The 21,385-nt window shown below is 44.6% G+C and overlaps 2 protein-coding genes across 2 annotated transcripts in view; one reads left to right on the top strand and one right to left on the bottom strand.

Moving 5' to 3' along the window:
- The window catches only part of LOC111967249 (cathepsin F), a 110,371-nt gene that overhangs the window by 60,693 nt on the left and 28,293 nt on the right, over positions 1-21,385 (top strand). The window lies entirely within an intron of this gene.
- LOC111967248 (pro-neuregulin-2, membrane-bound isoform-like) overlaps positions 1,039-21,385 on the bottom strand; it is a 37,904-nt gene continuing 17,557 nt past the window's right edge. The window contains exons 2-13 of the mRNA XM_023992131.2: positions 16,094-16,256; positions 15,800-15,918; positions 15,380-15,493; positions 15,260-15,266; positions 12,362-12,420; positions 8,745-8,768; positions 6,675-6,777; positions 6,181-6,316; positions 5,676-5,806; positions 5,298-5,516; positions 4,960-5,143; positions 1,039-3,705 (exon numbers count right to left, since the gene is read on the bottom strand). Coding sequence (XP_023847899.1) covers positions 3,235-3,705; positions 4,960-5,143; positions 5,298-5,516; positions 5,676-5,806; positions 6,181-6,316; positions 6,675-6,777; positions 8,745-8,768; positions 12,362-12,420; positions 15,260-15,266; positions 15,380-15,493; positions 15,800-15,918; positions 16,094-16,256 — 1,730 coding nt within the window. The 3' untranslated portion in view covers positions 1,039-3,234. The remainder of the gene's footprint in view (positions 3,706-4,959; positions 5,144-5,297; positions 5,517-5,675; positions 5,807-6,180; positions 6,317-6,674; positions 6,778-8,744; positions 8,769-12,361; positions 12,421-15,259; positions 15,267-15,379; positions 15,494-15,799; positions 15,919-16,093; positions 16,257-21,385) is intronic.

Here is a 21,385-nt window from a genome sequence, read left to right as displayed (position 1 = left end):
ATCAATGAAGTATGTGTTCTATTCTTGGAACAGATAAGACAGAATATTCCACCAGTGGCCAGAGTTTCAAAGCTGTTTTGCTTGTACAGTAGTATAAGGCAGATAATTATTATCGTTTGATAGACGTCATCAAATAGCAGGTGAAAACAGCTTCTGACTAATGCTTGAGATCCCCCTACACCTTGAGAATCCCCCTTACACCCTTGAGAATCACCCTTACACCTTGAGAATCACCCTTACACCTGAGATCACCTTACACTGAGAATCACCTTACACGAATCCTCCTACACTTGAATCACCCTTACACCTTGGAATCACCTTACACTTGAGAATCACCCTTACACCTGAGAATCCCCTTACACTGAGAATCACCTAACCTTGAGAATCACCCTTACACCTTGAGAATCACCCTTACACCTTGAGATCACCCTACACCTTGAGATCACCCTACACCTTGAATCCCTACACCTGAGAATCACCCTTAACTTGAGAATCACCCTTACACCTTGAGAACATAAGGAAAGCTCTTCTTTGTGAAGAGAATGACAAACTTTCAAATGGTAGGAATAAAGATTTATTTTCATATGAAGATGGTTTGATTTTTCTTTTTACAAGTATGTTTTGATAAAACTTGCAAAAGACTTCTAGCATATCCCAAGAATGGAACATGAGAAAAGGGGTTTATTGCTGAATGTTAAAATGAAGACACTTCACTGAGTGGAAAATGATTTCCTTGCTGCTTTTTCCATGCACCCACTACTGGACGCTAGGACATGCAGGGGGGTGGGGTGAGAGGATGGGGAGGAGGGGGAGGGAGGGGGCGTCAAGAGATGAGGACAACTGCTGGACAAACACAAACAATGTGTGTGCGTGTGTGGTGTGTGGTGTGTGTGTGTGTGTTGTGTGGTGTGTGTTTTGTGTGTGTGTTGTGTGTGTGTGGTGTGTTTGTGTGGTGTGTGTGTGTGTGTGTGTGTGTGTGTGTTGTGTGTGTGTGTGTGTTGTGTGTTGTGTTGTGTGTGTGTTGGTGTTTTTGTGTGATTTTGCGTGTGTGTGTGTGTGTGAGTGAGTAAATATGGAAGGTAGGAAAGATTGGTTGCAAGGGAAGGAGGGAAGGGGGATTTTACATTTCAACTACCACTATAAGCACACTACCCTCACTGGCAGTTTCCCACATTGCAAATCTCAGATTGAATACAGTGTTACTAAGACAAACTAGCCAGAACTTTGGGCCATGAAAAAAACATGTATTTCTCTGTGATAAGTGATATTCCACAATGATCCTCTGAATTCATCTAAGGAGTTGGTGGTCATTTTTTTAAAGGTACTTATGTGTATTTTTTTTGGTGATGCATGCATCTCCTGTGAGACTCGACTGGTAACATTTATATTTTAATTTAAAACCAACTCCTTTTTCCATTAGGTAGAGGAGCAGGACATTCGGGACTCTCTGCCCATTAAATCTCAGAATATTTCTGAGGTGAACCCTTTCTGAGGAATGCCTGTAACCCATAGCGGAGTGGGCAAGCTGTTGTCCTGTGTAGGTGTAACATGTCCCATGATAATAGGTTATGTTATACTCTATGATGTCATCGTCAAGATGGGGGGGATCGGACAGAGACAGACACATATCAGATCATTCAGTCAATGTGGCCAAGCAAGGTATACGTATGCTAATAATAAAGGTATAGGAATGCAACAAAGGATGCAATAATGGATACTACCAAACCGTCTGTTGGCTCTGATGAAAAAAAGACAAACCGAACAGAGACTCAAACACACTGCAGTCCGTCGGTCAACGTTGTGCCACAGCACTCAGCAATCCAGTGCCATCATCACTACGAGCCACTGCCGTCGTCAACATCATCACAGAACAAACCCGTGTCATTACACTGTCATAGAACAATCATCTAAGAGACTCAACATCAACTACATATCAGCATGTTTTGGCATTTTTAAAACTCCACTTTTTTTTTCAAGTTTCAAGAGTTTCCAAAACTCCCTACTACATCACACATGAAAACAGACAAGGACGAGGGACATAATGGATCTGGCCTATGGACCATGGAGGTTCTTGGGAAATTGAGTTTTTTTCTTCATGGGTTGTGAAAGTCCTGAGACACAGTGCGGCTTTAGTTAAGCTGCTGGCATAGGAACGGGGGTGGGCAGTCCATGTAGGCCAGAATCAGGCTGGATTGACAGTATTGGTTGGATTGGCAGCTCCCTGGCCAATGAATGCTCATGGATGGAGGTTTTACAGTGCAATGGAGCTTCTGGCAGCATGAGGATTGGCCGGTTAAGTATGTCAGTTTAACAGTGAACACACCCTCATAGCTGAATGGACACACTCAGGGCTCCCCTGCTGTGCCTGTGACCAGACTACAACTCATCATGGAGCACGCATATGCATGCGCACACACACACACACACACACACACACACACACACACACACACACACACACACACACACACACACACACATACACACACACACCAAAACCGTCACCTACACTCACACCCATTTAAAAACCCTGAACACCTGTGAAGGTACCTTGGATCACCTGCATTCCTCTGAAACAATACACATACGATGACAGGCGGACGGATGATGACATGAATGACTGATGTAAGTTAGTTGGAGCGACTCATCAAAAACTAGCGCATCACTTCCTGTACCAGGACAGGACACCACATCCAGTTGCGTCTGTGATAAATGTCCCCCGTGAAAAAACAACTGCGTGTGGATCATTCTCATGTAAACATAAACCTTTACACAGGGGTGATTCATATTGCATGATGACAGAATCATATCACAGTTCAAACAGGGAGATCCTAAATCAGAGGAAGTCAAAGTAAAGAGGTCTATAAAATGAGGAGTCTGTATTAGAAAGGCTACAAAAACTCAACTGGACCTCTGGCTTCAGCACACAGCAAAAGGCACCACAATATTATTCTATTGTCTAACTCGTGAARAAATTGGCACGGAATAATTTTTTCTCTCTCTCATAATGCTGTAAATCAAAAACTTTACATATAAATATTTTTCCCCTATAAAAAAAGTATTTGCTGTTAGCTAGTAGACAATTTTTGCTAAAATGAAAATAAATATTTCATTTGTTTAGAATATCTGTCTGTTATACAAAATAAAAATATGTCTCTACTCCACTGTTGTCTTTAGGTGGGTCAAAGGTTTTGGGGTCAGGGGTTAGAGGTCAGTGGTCAAGGTGGGCGGGTCTTAAAGGGGTGTGTTGTCATGTTTCGAGGAGCGCGACTGGGGGAATTTACTGTGTCCGTTGCTGCGGGGGCTTGGTCGCCCCTGTGCCCGGTGAGTCCGTATGTCAGTGGTGGTGCCAGGGGCGGTAGATGATCGGCACCCACGTTCGCACGGCTCCATGTTCATGTTCTGCATACTGAGGAAGGGCGTGCTCTCCCCGTGCCCTTCCTCTTCCTCCTCCTCCTCTGATTGGCTGAAGCTCTGAGAACTGTAGTCCCGTAGGCCCATTGCATGCTGGGAGAAGTGTCCGTTGAGGCGGTTCCGACGCGGGCGCCGGCGGCTCCTGATTGGTTCGCGGGAGGAGGCGTACTCCTGCGTGGTCTCGTAGGCCTCGTCGTCAGGGAGACGGTAGGGGCTAGACGGAAGGCTGCCCGTGCTCTCCGTCAGATAGGGTTGGCGCGGGCGACGGGGCGGCCGGTACAACAGTCCATCCTGCAAGGACAGAAACAGAGATGAGACTGTCTCAGAAACACAATGTCACACACGAGATACTGCAGTTTCTAACTAACAACAACGTACACTACCCACTCTAATCTACAACTAACATTATACACTACACACTATAATCTACAACTAACATTAAACACTACCCACTCTAATCTACAACTAACANCACTATAATCTACAACTAACATTAAACACTACCCACTCTAATCTACAACTAACATTATACACTACACACTATAATCTACAACTAACATTATACACTACACACTATAATCTACAACTAATATCGTTCTCCACCCACTCTAATCTATAACTAACATCGAACACTACCCACTCTAATCTACAACTAACATTATACACTACCCACTCTAATCTACAACTAACATCCTACACTACCCACTCTAATCTACAATAACATTGTACACTACCCACTCTAATCTACAACTAACATCCTACACTACCACTCTAATCTACAACCTAACATCCTACACTACCCACTCTAATCTACAACTAACATCTCTACACTACCCACTCTAATCTACAACTAACATCCTACACTACCCACTCTAATCTACAACTAACATTATACACTACCCACTCTAATCTACAACTAACATATACACTACCCACTCTAATCTCAAACTAACATCCTACACTACCCACTCTAATCTATCAACTAACATTATACACTACCCACTCTAATCTACAACTAAACATCCTACACTACCCACTCTAATCTACAACTAACATCCTACACTACCCACTCTAATCTATAACTAACTATACATACCACTCTAATCTACAACTAACATCCTACACTACCCACTCTAATCTACAACTAACATCCTACACTACCCACTCTAATCTACAACTAACATCCTACACTACCCCACTCTAATCTACAACTAACATCCTACACTACCCACTCTAATCTAGAACTAACATCCTACACTACCCACTCTAATCTATAACTAACATTGTACACTACCCACTTAATCTATAACTACATTATTACACTACCACACTCTAATCTACAACTAACATCGTACACTACCCACTCTAATCTACAACTAACATCGAACACTACCACTCTAACTACAAAATAACATTATACACTACCCACTCTAATCTACAACTAACATCCTACACTACCCACTCTAATCTATAACTAACATYGTACACTACCCACTCTAATAACCAYGTTGTCACGAGTGGGTTTAGCGGCAGGGTCATGGTCACCTGGGGGCATCTCAGCAGGGGCTGGTCATCCTCCCGGTGGTAGGCTGCGGTGGCAGGCGGCAGGGCGAGGGCGTGGCCCGTATTGGGAGATGTGATGTGGAAGGTGGGCACCTGGGGGGACAGCGGGGGGTAGTGGAACTGAACGGGGGACAGACGGGCTGGCGTGGTCAACGCTGACACATACCTGTGGGGAGGAAGGGGGGAAACAGAGACACAAACAAACCATTCTTTTTATTACATCTGGTTCAGAGGCCCAAAACTGAGAACATTGACAACAACTAATATTGTGGTTTTTACATCTACAAATTGTTGGTGAAGATTCAATCTAGTCGTCTCACCTGTCGCTGTGAGGTGAATCTCTCAGAGAGTCGTAGGAGTCTCCATACTGCAGGCTGGCTCCCTCAGAACAGCCCCAGTAGACGGCCCTCCGTGCCCGTGCCTCCATGCAGGTCGGGCTGCTGCATTTACTGGTGCCCACTGACGAGGAGAGCGCCCCCGACTGGAAGTCTGAGTTCATACTGTCTGTCCTCTCTATACTCCACGTCCGCTCCTCATGTCTATAGGGAGAGGGGAGTAAGTAAGGAAAGGGCTTTGGGAAATTTCTGATCAGCAGAAATGCCCTGACGTGTGTGTGTGTGTGTGTGTGTGTGTGTGTGTGTGTGTGTGTCTCTACGTGTGTGAATGTGTGTCTATTTTTCTGTGTGTTACTACAGCACCTGGAGTTGTGGGAGACTGTAGATGAGTGGTGGGATCTGGTGGACATTCGGCTTCCTGCGAAGTTTACGGATTCTTCTGGTCCATGCTGTATAATACTACACTCTGTGGTAGGAGCGTTCTTTGAGATGTACTGTGAAAGGAAGAGAGAGATATGCATTGTGGGAGCAGCATGGGCATGGGCGATATGGGAATAAGGACGTGTTATAACACCCGTTACAAACAAAACAAATCTGTTTCTGAGCCTGAGGTAGGTTGTAGGCCCTGTATACACTCAGTTTGTACAACTGGTGTACAATGTATTTGACAAAACAATTGTGATCCAACGGAAGGTTTGTCTGCACAAAAATGTTTACACAGCGATTTTCGAGAAACAATGGTTGTGTAGAAAAGCGTGTGCAGACAAACTCTCTGTAGTATAACAGAAATATCACTTCTAACACAACTGTCAAATGTGTTGTACATCAGTTGTACAACCTGAGTGGGTATGGGGCCGTAGTGACTCACGTCGACCATGGGGATCTCCTCAGGCCCTGGCCCGGGGTGGTTGGGACCGTTAGCCAGCATGCGGTTGGGCTCCTCCACACACTGGTTCTGGTTAACGCTCTGGTTCAGGTGGCCATGCATCTTCTTCCTCTGCTTCCTGTAGGACATACGCAATAAAAAGTGTAATGAGTTATTGTTCTAGAATACATTGAGAATGATAGTAGATAAGGAAAAATAGTAGGTAAGGAAAAATGTTGATAGAAAATGTAATAAATACAAAACTACAGTGTTACAGTCATTTTATAAATGTCTGTCATCAAAATACCCGGCATCAAACATTAATACTTTTTTTATATATAATTAGTTAGTAAAGCTTAATTTCTGACATTATTGCTGTGATCATTGTGCAGCCCCAGTCAGTGAATGCCTCCTGGGCTCCGTGAAGAACTGGTTGAAATGATGTCATAATGATGCCATTAAAATCAGGGTGGGCTCTGTACAGTACTAGTACGTACTTGGTTTTGCAGTATGCCACCACACAGACCATGCCCACTACCAACAGTGCCACACAGATGCCTGTGATGGTCAACACCCGCCGCTGGTACAGCTCCTCTGCCTCTGTGAACAAACCACACACACACACACACACGGGGTACGCAAGCCACCACACACACACACAAGCACGCACGCACGCACGGCACGCACGCACACACACACACACACACACACACACACACACACACACACACACACACACACACACACACACACACACACACACACACACACACACACCACACACACACACACACACACACACACAAACACACACAAATACACATACATGTGAGCGCTACTCTACAGGAATATTCAAACAAAAGCTAACTCAGCTCCTCCCCTTTCCCTCCATACTCTGACATCACTGACCTATGACATCTAACCTCCCTAAAAGTAATCAATGGTGTTCCTCCTTCACCTTAATAGTGCTAACCTTAGACAAACCAAAACCGTGATGGTATTAACCCTGTAGGTTAACAGTGGCTTAGCCACAACATAGGCTGTTTCAGTTAGGAGGTGCTTATATTTGTCCTGTTTCACACATGTTCAAGCATGTAACAGTTCAACTTACAACGTCCAACAGTTAACCTCTAGTAGACTTTTTTTACTGGTAATACTAGCTTCTGTCGGTTTACTGTATGTCAAGTTCAAACAATCTCCTAGAAACTAGGCCTCATTCTACATAGACCTCCATGTTGCAATGTGTGGTTGGTCTGGATTTCCCCTCTGCTTTCCCTACGTGCACTAATGTATCATAATTTCTTTGGAATGTATGTCAAAGAGGTCTAAGGACACATGCCTGTATGATGGAATCAGATGATAATCGTAAGAAAAAAAGCATTTTAGAGCAAAAACACCACAATGGTTTGGGGATATTTATAAAACTCACCGGCAACTAAATAAACACGTTTAAATTGACCAGAGAACCTACGGATATAGAACTCACAGATTACTCAGTCTTCATACGTTAACGAGGGAAATATAATGCAGCTTTTGCATGAGAGTTATCATTATTTTGCAAGGTTTAATGTGGTTTTCTGATCGTTTGTGTCAAATCAAAAGTGTCTAGAATCTCTGTTGTCATGGTGAAGCTTTATGAATACCTCCCTGTCAGGTGTTCTGATGGTGTTTGACTGACCAATGAGCAGAAGGCTCATTGTGGCAGAACATTGTCAGCAGATAAGTCACAATGACAGAGTAAAACAAACAGAACACGGAGAGAGGGGGAACGAAAGAAAGAAAGAAAGAAAGAAAGAAAGAAAGAAAGAAAGAAAAAGGAAGATGGAAAGAGGAGACGGCCAGACGGTGGAGGAAGAGGGGCTGGGAAGGTGTGGGGAGGGGGTGTCTAAAATGGGGTGGTGGTGGGGCTTTTAGTGCTAAAGGTAGGGGGACTGGGGTGCTGTCTAGAGAGCCTTAGCCTGGCATTGTATGTGTGTCACAGAAGAGGGGACTGATAGGGAATGAGATTGGTGGTTGGCTGCTACTGAAGGAGCTAGGTCACTATCACTTGCAGGAGCCTCTGATTCAATGCCAATCAACTGGGGAATGCTGGACCYACCACCTACCAGTGGCTGTCTCTATGGAAGATAGTCTTATGGGACGCTGTCTATTGTTTCAGGTGTGGTGTTACTGATATATAACCATCAGCACATTTCTCGCCAGTTTGTCTCTCTGTGACTCAAAAGCTTCACTCATAATGTAGCCTCATACCTTCTGCTTCCACAGTGTCTTCCTCTCCATCATCAACATGTCTGTGGCTTTGCTGTCTCCCTCTCTATACAGTAACATAATGGCGTGTACAACAAAGCTTAGTTTCAAGGTTTTCTATAATTGAGAGAGAGGGCTAGCATGCATGCAGATTGACAAGTGTCTTTGGACCTGGTAGGTTAGTGGGCAAGTGACAGATCGACAGATCAGAGAAGAGCTATTGGTTCTAGAGAGATGGTAGTAGTAATGTGTGACTGTGAGAGGATATTGGCAACTCTTAAAATTAACAATATACATTCAAATGAATAATTGTTCCATACCCATAAATTCAATTCCAAGATGCTCTGCCAACGCAGAAAGTTGGACACAATGAAAAGGAAAGAGAAMAAGTTTCAGAKAGTGATYGTCTACATTGGAACATAGATATATAGATAGTAGATACTAAACCATGAGGTTAGTATGGATTCTTTTGGTGACATAATAATCGTGATTAGCAGGTGCCACGTCCAGTAACAGACAGACAACGCAGACAGCCGCAGCTCTGTGACCCCAGAAACGAAAGGAAAGGAAAGAAAGAAGCATAACTAATAAAAGAGAGAGGGAAGCAGGCAGGAGACATGCAGAGACAGAGACAGAGACAGAGACAGCCACTTCACTTACTGCCATATTTACTAGACCTCATTTCTGGGGTAAACTATTTTTTTTTGTGGACAAAAAAATGAACAAATAAAACAAGATAAAAAAGCAATTTGTTACTTTCCAACGTTTTGGAGATGAGGCTGGTTGGCACAGAAATGGGAGCAGCTTTGTAGGTCGACAGATTAATGACATGTTCTAATTGTGTCTCTCATTGTTTCTTGTGTTTACTGAAAATAGTATTTTTTATCACATTGTCACCCTATAGCTTCTATCTGGTCTTTTTTTTCCTGAAATTATTATGATAAAGTATGACAGTGTTTTCTATTTTACAGCGTGAGCACCAGTAGAAAAAGGTGTGCCCTTAATTTACTTGTATGATGCCACCCCTGATAAAACAACCTGGTCTCATAGATTAGACGTAACATAGTAAATGTAAATCTGTGACACTCAAATTAGTATGATATGATACGTTCGTTATGATTTCATAGAACAGAAGATAACTTAACTCAAAAACTATAAGCATGGTAGTTGATCAGGGTGTATGGATAAGCGTATAACACGAATGTCTAGCAATCCAAAGGTTGCGTGTTCAAATCTCATCACGGACAACTTTAGCATTTTAGCTAATTAGCAACTTTGCAACTACAGTAGTGGCCAAAAGTTTTGAGAATGACACAAATATAAATTTTCACAAAGTCTGCTGCCTCAGTTTGTATGATGGCGATTTGCATATACTCCAGAATGTTATGTAGAGTGATCAGATGAATTGCAATTCACTGCAAAGTCCTTTTTTGCCATGCAAATGAATTGACTCCAAAAAAAAACATTTCCACTGCATTTCAGCCCTGCCACAAAAGGACCAGCTGACATCATGTCAGTGATTCTCTCGTTAACACAGGTGTGAGTGTTGACGAGGACAAGGCTGGAGATCACTCTGTCATGCTGATTGAGTTCAAATAACAGACTGGAAGCTTCAAAAGGAGGGTCGTGCTTGGAATCATTGTTCTTCCTCTGTCATCCATGGTTACCTGCAAAGAAACATGTGCTGTCATCATTGCTTTGCACAAAAAGGGCTTCACAGGCAAGGATATTGCTGCCAGTAAGATTGCACCTAAATCAACCATTTATCGGATCATCAAGAACTTCAAGGAGAGCGGTTCAATTGTTGTGAAGAAGGCTTCAGGGCGCCCAAGAAAGTCCAGCAAGCGCCACGACCATCTCCTGAAGTTGATTCAGCTGCGGGATCGGGGCACCACCAGTACAGAGCTTGCTCAGGAATGGCAGCAGGCAGGTGTGAGTGCATCTGCACGCACAGTGAGGCRAAGACTTTTGGAGGATGGCCTGATGTTAAGAAGGGCAGCAAAGAAGCCACTTCTCTCCAGGAAAAACATCAGGGGCAGACTAATATTCTGCAAAAGGTACAGGGATTGGACTGCTGAGGACTGGGGTAAAGTCATTTTCTCTGATGAATCCCCTTTCTGATTGTTTGGGGCATCCGGAAAAAAGCTTGTCCAGAGAAGACAAGGTGAGCGCTACCATCAGTCCTGTGTCATGCCAACAGTAAAACATCCTGAGACCATTTATGTGTGGGGTTGCTTCTCAGCGAAGGGAGTGGGCTCACTCACAATTTTGCCTAAGAACACAGCCATGAATAAAGAATGGTACCAACACATCCTCCGAGAGCAACTTCTCCCAACCATTCAGGAACAGTTTGGTGACGAACAATGCCTTTTCCAGCATGATGGAGCACCTTGCCATGAGGCAAAAGTGATAACTAAGTGGCTCGGGGAACAAAACATCGATATTTTGGGTCCATGGCCAGGAAACTCCCCAGACCTCAATCCCATTGAGAACTTGTGGTCAATCCTCAAGAGGCGGGTGGACAAACAAAAACCCACAAATTCTTGAAAAAGAAGGGTCAACACTGCAAATATTGACTCTTTGCATCAACTTCATGTAATTGTCAATAAAAGCCTTTGACACTCATGAAATGCTTGTAATTATACTTTAGTATTCCATAGTAACATCTGACAAAAAATATCTAAAGAGACTGAAGCAGCAAACTTAATATTTGTGTCATACTCAAAACCACGACTGTACTTACTACTTTTTAGCGTGTTAGCTAACCCTTCCCTAACCCTAACCTTAACCCTTTAACCTAACTCCTAACCTTAACCCTAACCACTAGACTAGCTAACATTAGCCACCTAGCTAACGTTATCATTAGCCAACTAGCTAACGTTAGCCACAACAAATTGTATTTTGTAACATATCTCATGTTTTGCAAATTCGTCTACATATTGTATAAATTGTAATTCGTAACATATCATACGAAATTGATTATGGACATCCACAAAGGAATACATATTGTACGAAACGTAACATATCAGACTAATTGAAGTGTCCCGGATTTACGTTACAGCTACTACAGTATGTAGTATGTATATATTCATATTGTGCTCCCATTAGGGAAGAACGATGACAAACTAGTTCAAAGTGCTTTACTCCCAGCTACTATACTCTGTGCACTGTACTATACTTCCATGGCAAAGAACTGGTCACACAGGTAAACAGAACGTTGATGGGGCAAACAAACCATACATTTGAATGATTTGAATATCAGAACTGATTTAGGATGAGCTCTCAGGAAATATTATGACAATGGGTTATCAGTTGCCCATCTGCAGCAGGACTACTGTACTAACATCTAGTCAGAACATCACAGATAACTACAGGTCTTCGCATCAAGCATTGCATCAAGCCATCCAAGCTGCATATCAGGTGCACCCTGTAAATGACATTCACTGTATCATTATCCAATCTCTACTGCAGCATATTGTGTAGCACATGATCAGGAGGGCATGCATAGGAACCTATGTGTTAACTCTGTTGGTGTCTCTCTGCATGCACCTCTGTCCATATATTAAGGGTCTACTGGTTAACTCCCTCTGTGTAAAGGACCAGCTCCAGGTAGGACATATAGTGCAGCAGAGGAAGGTGAAAGGAATGGCAACAGGAAAGGGATAGACATAGAGGCATGCACCCCCCCCCCCCCCCCCCACACACACACACACACACAGGTACTGTAGGTATCCACCTCCAGAGCATGCAGCAGGTTCCCAATAAACAGACAGACAGACAGACAGACAGACAGACAGACAGACAGACAGACAGACAGACAGACAGACAGACAGACAGACAGACAGACAGACAGACAGACAGACAGACAGACAGACAGACAGACAGACAGACAGACAGACAGACAGACAGACAGACAGACAGGAGGAAATGAACATACTGTAAAAACCTGCCATGACGGATTTTTGACAGCGATCACCTGTATAGTCATTTGGACACCTGATGGGGGAAACAAGCCACAGAAGGAGAGGACGGAGGGAGGAAGGAGAAAATAGTAGGTTGAGAGACGGAGGAGGGAGTACATATAAGAGGAGGGAGGGAGAGAGGGAGGGAAGGAGGGACACAAGAGAGCAGAGAACATGGAGTTAGAAACAGAGCACAACCTAACAGTATGTGACAGAGGTACAGAGAGGGCTATCAAAGACAGTACAGTATGAAGATATGTAGAAACGGCTTCTCCAATAGAAATCCCTGATCACACTTGTAGGCCATGTCATGGCGACGTTAGCTAGCATAGAATGCATAGAAACACGTCATTGGGTTTAACGCTTGTGTCGCGCTGAACTGCACATGTGCAGACCATCAAATAAAACTCCTTTGACATAAAGTTGTTTTTGACAAAAATGAAAACGTGTCAGTGTGTAACTTTCACGAGGTTGTAGTCATGACAGGTTCAGGTTGTGCCGTTAGAATACGGGAATATTAACAACAAAGGACACATTTTTCCCTTCTCCCATTGACTTGCCAAACCCCAAACCCCAATCTAGTCTGTCTGGTCTGCTTTGCGACGTGTTTCCGGAAGTATCACAATGTTGCACCTCTGGGTTTGAAAACTCTGTGGTGTATGGGCATTGCTATGACATCATCACTATGAAGTAAACGCTATGATATCATTGCATGTGGAAGGCTGGAAGGTGTGGGAGGAGTCAGAGCTGAAAGCAACAGCAGAAACACCTCCTAGACATAACTGCTGGACAGGGTTTGTTTCCCAATATGCACTTTCATAGAGGTTGGGCTTGAAAAACTGCAAAGGCTAAGTCTGTAAGGAAGCCCCCCCTTTGCTGAAGGACCTCATTGACATCTAGGAGAGAAAGGTGGGGGATTGGACTACACTGTAATTACAGTGTGAGTCCAGGCAGCATAATTCTCCCTAACACATACATATCCTGATCCCTGATTTTCTAAAACAGCATTCAGTTCAACTAGTCTCACAGGGTCTGCATATTCATAAAATGCATAAAACTGCACAGGAGATATTTTTTCCTCATACAGTACCAAAGACACAACATCAATGTGCATTTTGGATCAATTAAAGCAAGAACCTCTTCCTTGGAAGAGAAGAGCCCACTCAGCAATTTCCCATGCAGTTATAAATAGAGTAGAAGCAAAGTGGATCTGAGACACTTGAGGCGATGGGCAGGCTAGGCAGATTTCCTCCTCTCTCTCCTCTCTCCTCTTCTCTTCCCTCTAACTTACCCCCGCCGTTCTTTTTTTTTTTCGCGCGCCGCCGTCCCTTCTTCCTCCGTCTGTTTCTTCTCTCTCTCTCTCTCTTTCTCTCTCTTACTCTTCTCTCTTTCTCCTTCTCTCTCTCACTACTTCCTCCTCATTCTTCAACCCTTTGATCTCCCTCTCTGTCTCTCCCTCTCTCACCTCTTTCTCTCATTATTCTTCTCGCACCCTCTCACCCTCTCAATATCCTGCTATCTCCATCTCTCCCTCTTTCCCATCTCCCCACTCTCTCTCTTCCCCTCTTTTTGTCAGCCTTGAGAACAAGCTAAAGAAAAACAGCCTCCACTCATCTCCACAGAGGGATAAACCAGCACTCATCTGAATGATGTCATTCCTCCATTTCATTCTCTTGTTCTGTCTCTCTGATGCTGAAGGAGGATTGGAGGGAAATGGATTTGTCTGAGAACTGCTAACCTCTAACAAAGAATGCCAGAGCCACATCATCGCCAGGCTAGTCTACTTTGTTCATTCAGAACTGTGCTGATCTGTCTAAACAGACTGGCATCTTGGCTCAGAGAGAACACAACATAGCTCTAACTCTGTTTCTCTACGTGCAGCTCTGTCACAACATAGCTCTAGCAGGGTAGCCTAGTGGGCGGCAGGGTTGCCTAGTGGTTAGAGCGTTGGACTACTAACCGCAAGGTTGAAAGTTCGAATCCCCGAGCTGACAAGGTACAAATATGTTGTTCTGCCCTTGATCAGGTTCCTAGGCCATCATTGAAAATAATAATTTGTTCTTAACTGACTTGCCTAGTTAAATAAAGGTAAAATAGCACTGTCTCTCTCCACACAACTCAGACACACAACTCACAATCAGGAAGAACTACCCTTAATTCACCGGTGACATGGCTGGATACACATCTACCTCCCACAGCCTGACAGTGTAGTGTTCTGTGTAGGTTAGGGTATCAGCCAGCACCCAAACACCTCATAAGGTTTTCCTTCAGATCTTTAAAATAGGCTGTTTGTCACAGTATGTAACAGAACAAGGTATAACTAAGTCTAGTTTGTAGGCTGTCTGTCGTAGTACGAAACGGAACAAGGTATAACTAGTTTTTAGGCTGTCTGTCGTAGTACGAAACGGAACAAGGTATAACTAGTTTTTAGATGTCTGTCGCAGTACGAAACGGAACAAGGTATAACTAGTTTTTAGGATGTCTGTGGGGCCTTGTTGACCTGGGAGAAGTAAATGCATTCCACCTCATTACCTCAGTGAGGTGCTTGTTTAAAAAAAAATGTTTTGGGCTACAAAATCATTTAACAGCTGCAGCCATTCTAGCAACTGTCTGGAATGAGCTGGATATTTATTAGAGAGAGAGATAATAATACAAAGAGAAGGGGAAGAGAAAGAAGAAGAAGAGATGAGGGGAAGACACCTAGATTTCGAGAAGAGGACAGATCAGAGTGGGGGAAAGATTCATGTTTGTAGAGAGGAAGAGAAACAGAGGGGTGAAGAGAGAAGAATGAGTTTACAATCAACAGGGAAGCATTTTAATGTTGCACCCAGACTAATCCTTGAGAGGATAATTTACAATGAGCTTGATGACACTGGCATTCTGTGTCTGGAGAAGGAGATTGGCGATTGGGTTAACAGGGTCAACAACACACAGCTGAAGCCACATAGTGACAGACACAGCAGGAGACAGGACCCCTCACTTACTTGCATGACCACGTTGGTTTATACCGTGTATGAAATAACAGTCTCCACCGTTCACACAGTACGACTTCTCTGTGTCGTTACAGCGCCGGGCGTGACTCGAGCCCGGAGACAGAGTAGTGGTCACTATGGAGGAGAGAGAGTAAGAGTAGGGGTCAGCAAGGAAGAGGCGGAGCATGGCGGTAACTAAGGAAGAGAAGGAAAGTGTAGAGGTCACTATGGAGAGGGTTAATAAATGGTTACTAAGGAAGAAAGGGAAAGAACGTTGCCGTGGTGGATGTCAAGAAAGAGAGAATGAACATGGTGGTAACTAAGGAAGATAGAAAGAGTATGGTGGTTGTCAAGGAAAACAGAGTCTGTGGTAGTTAATGAAGAAGGTGGAAAGAGTGTGAAAGTCATACTGCAGAGTGGGGATGGTGTCTGTGGACTCACGGCTCTGGACGCTGATGCCGCTCGTAGCGTTTTCTTGGCCCAGCGTGTTCTCAACCACACACGTGTAGTTCCCAGAATCCTCCAGCCTCGCTCGGTTGATCTGGACCTTGGAGTTTTTCCTTCAGAAAATAAGTGAGGGAGAGAGGAGAGAGACACATGGAGTGAGAGTGATTCCTTTGAGTCAATATGAATGGTTGTTCAAAACAGAAACAAGTGTCTATAGTATTTTTGGAACCTCTTGCCTTTGCTGTGTGTGAATGTGTGACTGGAGGTTGGCTGGTCTCTGAGACTCACTTATTGGTCTTGATTTTGACGTCTTTTCCCCTCTGGAGTTCTCGGCCATCTTTGTACCACTGGAAGGAGGGGCTGGGGTTCCCTGACGCCTCACACTTCAGATACAGCCTCTCCCCCTCCATTAGAGACTGGCCCCGCATCGGCCGCAACTTAGGGGCCGCAGCTAGAGAGAGAGAGACACACACAGAGAGAGAGAGAGGGAGGGAGAGAGAGAGAGAACGAGAGAGAGAGAGAACGAGAGAGAGAGAGAAAAAGACAAAAGAGAGATGAAGAGAGTTAGCTTTTTAAGTGGCGGGAGCGGCCTCGTACACGAGAAGAGCGTCTCAGTTGATGACTAGTCTTGAAACTGACTGCATTTGGATAAAGAAGGTATTCGTGAGCAGAGAATAGAGGAGAGTTGGCCTAAGGACGCACGTTCGAAGAGTTTTTGGAGAGAAAAGAAAAGAAGGGATACTGGTCTGTAGTTGTTTGACATCAGAGGGACGGCAGTTGTAGTTTTTTAGAAGGGGTGCAACTTCTCGCTCTCTTGAAGGCGGAAGGGACGTAGCCAGCGTCAACGGATGCGAGTTGATGAGCGAGGTAGAGAAGCGTAATCCGGAAATGGTCTGGAGAAGAGAGGAGGGGATAGGGTCAAGCGGGAGGTTTGTTGGGCGGCCGGACGTCCAGACGCGAGATTTCGTCATAGGACGAGAGAGGGGAGAAAGAGGTCAAACACACACACAGGTACTGTAGTACACCCTCCAGAGGCATGCAGCAGTGTTCGCCAATTGAGGACGGACAGACAGAGCTGACAGACAGGACAGACAGACAGACAGACAGACGACAGACAGACAGACAGACCAGACAGACAGAAAGACATGACAGACAGACACAGCCGTACAGATCAGAGCAGACAAGACAGAACCAGAAAGACGAAGTCAGCAACAGAGCAGACAGACGACGAGCAGACAGACAGACAGACAGACGAGACAGACAGACAGAGAGAAATGAACCATACGGTACAAAACCTTGGGCCATTGACGGATTTTGAGCAGCGATCACTGTATAGTCATGGTTTGGAACCTGATGGGGGAAACAAGGCCACAGAAGGAGAGGACGGAGGGAGGCGGAGTAATAAGTAAGGTTGAAAGACGGGAGGAGGGATGTACATATAAGAGAGGAGAGGGAGAGAGAGGAAGGGAGGAGGGACAAAGAGAGTCAGAAGAACATCGGAGTTAGAACAGAGCACCACGCCTACAGTATGTGACCAGAGGTACAGAGAGGGCCTATCAAAAGACAGACAGTATGAAGATATGTAGAAGACGGCTTCTTCCGAATAGAAATCCTGAATCAACTTGTAGGCCATCGTCATGGCGGACGTTAGCTAGCATAGAATGCATAGAAACAACGTCATTTGGGTTTTAACCGCTTGTGGTCGCGCTGACTCGCACACTGTGGCAGACGCATCATAAACATCCTTTGACATAAAGTGTGTTTTTGGACAAAAATGAAAACGTGTCATGGTGTACTTTCACGAGGTTGTAGTCATGGACAGGTTCAGGTTGTGCCGTTAGAATAACGGGAATATTATCTAACAAAGGAAGACATTTTTCCCCTTCTCCCTCTGACTTGCCAACCCAAAACCCCAATTAGTCTGTCTGGTCTGCTTTGCGCGTGTTCTTCCGAGTATCACAATGTTTGCACTCTGGGTTTGAAAACTCTGTGTGGTATGGGCATCTGCCTTATGACATCATCACTTGAAGTAAACGCTATGACTATCATTGCATGTGGAAGGCTGGAGGTTGTGGGAGGAGTCAGAGTGAAAGCACAGCAAGAAACACCTCCTAAGACAATACTGCTGGAGCAGGGTTTGTTTCCCAATATGCACTTTCATAGAGGTTGGGCTTTGAAAAACTGCAAAGGCTTAAAGTCTGTAAGGAAGCCCGCCCCTTTGCTGAAGGACCTCATGAACAATCTAGGAGAGAAAGGTGGGGGATTGGACTACACTGTAATTACAGTGTTGGAGTTCCAGGCAGCATAATTCTCCCTAACACAGTACATATCCCTGATCCCTATTTTCTAAAACACAGCATTCCAGTTCAACTAGTCTCACAGGGTCTGCATATTCATAAAAATGCCATAAAAACTGCACAGCAGAATATTTTTTCCTCATACAGTACAAAGACACAACCATCATGTGCATTTTGGATCAATAAAACAAGAAACCTCACTCAAGGCAAAAACAGCCCACTCAGGCATTTCCCATGCAGTTATAAATAGAGTAGAAAGCAAAGTGGATCTGAGACACTTGAAGGCAACGCATGCAGGCTAGCAGATCCGCTTCTCTCCTCTCATCTCTCTTCACTCTTCTTCTCTCTCTCTCTCTCTCTGCTCTCTCTCTCCTCCTCTCTCTCTCCTCTCTCTCTCAGCTAACTCCTCTCTCTCTTCCTCCTCCCTTCTCTTCCTCCTCACCATCCATCCCTCTCATTCTCTCCAACCCTTTGATCTCCCTCTGCTGTCTCTCCCTCTCTCACCTCTTTCTCTCTCATATTTTCTCCGCACCCTCTCACCCTCTCAATATCCTGCTATCTCCATCTCTCCCTCTTCTCCCATCTCCCCACTCTCTCTCTTCCCCTCTTTTTGTCAGCCTTGAGAACAAGCTAAAAAAAACAAGCCTCCACTCATCTCCAACAGAGGGATAAACCAGCACTCATCTGAATGATGTCATTCCTCCATTTCATTCTCTTGTTCTGTCTCTCTGATGCTGAAGGAGGATTGGAGGGAAATGGATTTGTCTGAGAACTGCTAACCTCTAACAAAGAATGCCAGAGCCACATCATCGCCAGGCTAGTCTACTTTGTTCATTCAGAACTGTGCTGATTCTGTCTAAACAGACTGGCAATCTTGGCTCAGAGAGAACAACAACATAGCTCTAACTCTGTTTCTCTACGTGCAGCTCTGTCACAACATAGCTCTAGCAGGGTAAGCCTAGTGGCGGTCAGGGTCCTAGGTGTTAGAGCGTTGGACTACTAACCGCAAGGTTGAAAGTTCGAATCCCCGAGCTGACAAGGTTAAAATATGTTGTTCTGACCCTTGATCAGGTTCTAGGCCATCATTGAAAAAATAATTTGTTCTTAACTGACTTGCCTAGTTAAATAAAGGTAAAATAGCACTGTCTCTCTCCACAACAACTACCACACACATCACAATCAGGAAGAACTACCCTTAATTCACCGGTGACATGGCTGGATACACATCTACCTCCCACAGGCCTGACAGTGTAGTGTTCTGTGTAGGTTAGGGTATCAGCCACGCACCCAAACACCTCATAAGGTTTTCCTTCAGATCTTTAAAATAGGCTGTTTGTCACAGTATGTAACAGAACAAGGGATACTAAGTCTAGTTTGTAGGCTGTTCTGTCGTTAGTACGAAACGGAACAAGGTATAACTAGTTTTTAGGCTGTCTGTCGTAGTACGAAACGGAACAAGGTATAACTAGTTTTTAGGCTGTCTGCGTAGTACGAAACGGAACAAGGTATAACTAGTTTTAGGTGATGTCTGTCGCAGTACGAAAACGGACAAAGGTATAACTAGTTTTTTAGGATGTCTGTGGGCTTGTTGACCTGGGAGAAGTAAATGCATTCCACCCTATTACCTCAGTGAGGTGCTTGTTAAAAAAAAAAATGTTTTGGGCTACACAAATCATTTAACAGCATGCAGCCATTCTAGCAACTGTCCTGGGAATGAGCTGGATATTTATTAGAGAGAGAGATAATAATACAAAGAGAGAGGGAAGAGAAAGAAGAAGAAAGAGATGAGGGGAAGACACCTAGATTTCGAGAAGAGGACAGATCAGAGATGGGGGAAAGATCATGTTTGTAGAGAGGAAGAGAAACAGAGGGGTGAAAGAGAGAAGAATGAGTTTACAATCAACAGGGAAGCATTTAATGTTGCACCCAGACTAATCCTTGAGAGGATAATTTACAATGAGCTTGATGACACTTGCATTCTGTGTCTGGAGAAGGAGATTGGCGATTGGGTTAACAGGGTCAACAACACACAGCTGAAGCCACATAGTGAAGACACAGCAGGAGGACAGGACCCCTCACTTACTTGCATGACAGTTGGTTTATACCGTGTATGAAATAACAGTCTCCACCGTTCACACAGTACGACTTCTCTGTGTCGTTACACGGCCGGGCGTGACTCGAGCCCGGAGACAGAGTAGTGGTCCATATGGAGGAGAGAGAGAGTAGAGTAGGGGTCAGCAAGGAAGAGGCGGAGCATGGCGGTAACTAAGGAAGAGAAGGAAAGTGTAGAAGGTCACTATGGAGAGGGTTAATAAATGGTTACTAAGGAAGAAAGGGAAAGAACGTTGCGTGTTGGAATGTCAAGAAAGAGAGAATGAACATGGTGGTAACTAAGGAAGATAGAAAGAGTATGGTGGTTGTCAAGGAAAACAGAGTCTGTGGTAGTTAATGAAGAAGGTGGAAAGAGTGTGAAAGTCATACTGGCAGAGTGGGGATGGTGTCTGTGGACTCACGGCTGCGAGCCGCTGATGCCGCTCGTTAGCGTTTTCTTGGCCCGCGTGTTCTCAACACACAACGTGTAGTTCCAGAATCCTCCAGCCTCGCTCGTTGAATCTGGACCTTGGAGTTTTTCCTTCAGAAAATAAGTGAGGGAGAGAGGAGAGAGACACATGGAGTGAGAGTGATTCCTTTGAGTCAATATGAATGGTTGTTCAAAGAAACAAGTGTCTAATAGTATTTTTTGAAACCTCTTGCCTTTGCTGTGTGTGAATGTGTGACTGGAGTTGGCTGGTCTTGGAGACTCACTTATTGGTCTTGATTTTGACGTCTTTTCCCCTCTGGAGTTCTCGCGGCCATCCTTTGTACCACTGAAGGAGGGGCTGGGGTTCCCTGACGCCTCACACTTCAGATACAGTCTCCTCCCCCCATTAGAGACTGGCCCCGCATCGGCCGCAACTTAGGGGCCGCAGCTAGAGAGAGGAGAGACCACACACAGAGAGAGAGAGAGGGAGGGAGAGAGAGAGAGAACGAAGAAAAAGAGAGAGAGAACGAGAGAGAGAGAGAACGAGAGAGAGAGAGAGAGAGAGAGAGAGAGACACACATAGAGAGAGAAGACACAGAGAGAGAAGAGAGAGAACTGAGAGAGAGAGAGAGAACGAGAGAGAGAGAGAACGAGAGAGAGAGAGAGAAGAGAGAGAGAACACACACATAGAGAGAGAGAGACACAGAGAGAGAGAGAGAGGAAACGGACAGAGAGACACACACAATAGGAGATAGAGCAGAT

The sequence above is a fragment of the Salvelinus sp. IW2-2015 genome, linkage group LG8 (genome assembly GCF_002910315.2).
Source record: "Salvelinus sp. IW2-2015 linkage group LG8, ASM291031v2, whole genome shotgun sequence".
Classification (NCBI taxonomy): domain Eukaryota; kingdom Metazoa; phylum Chordata; class Actinopteri; order Salmoniformes; family Salmonidae; genus Salvelinus; species Salvelinus sp. IW2-2015.
Note: the sequence above shows the minus strand (reverse complement) of the source record. Positions and strands in the feature narration are given on the sequence as shown.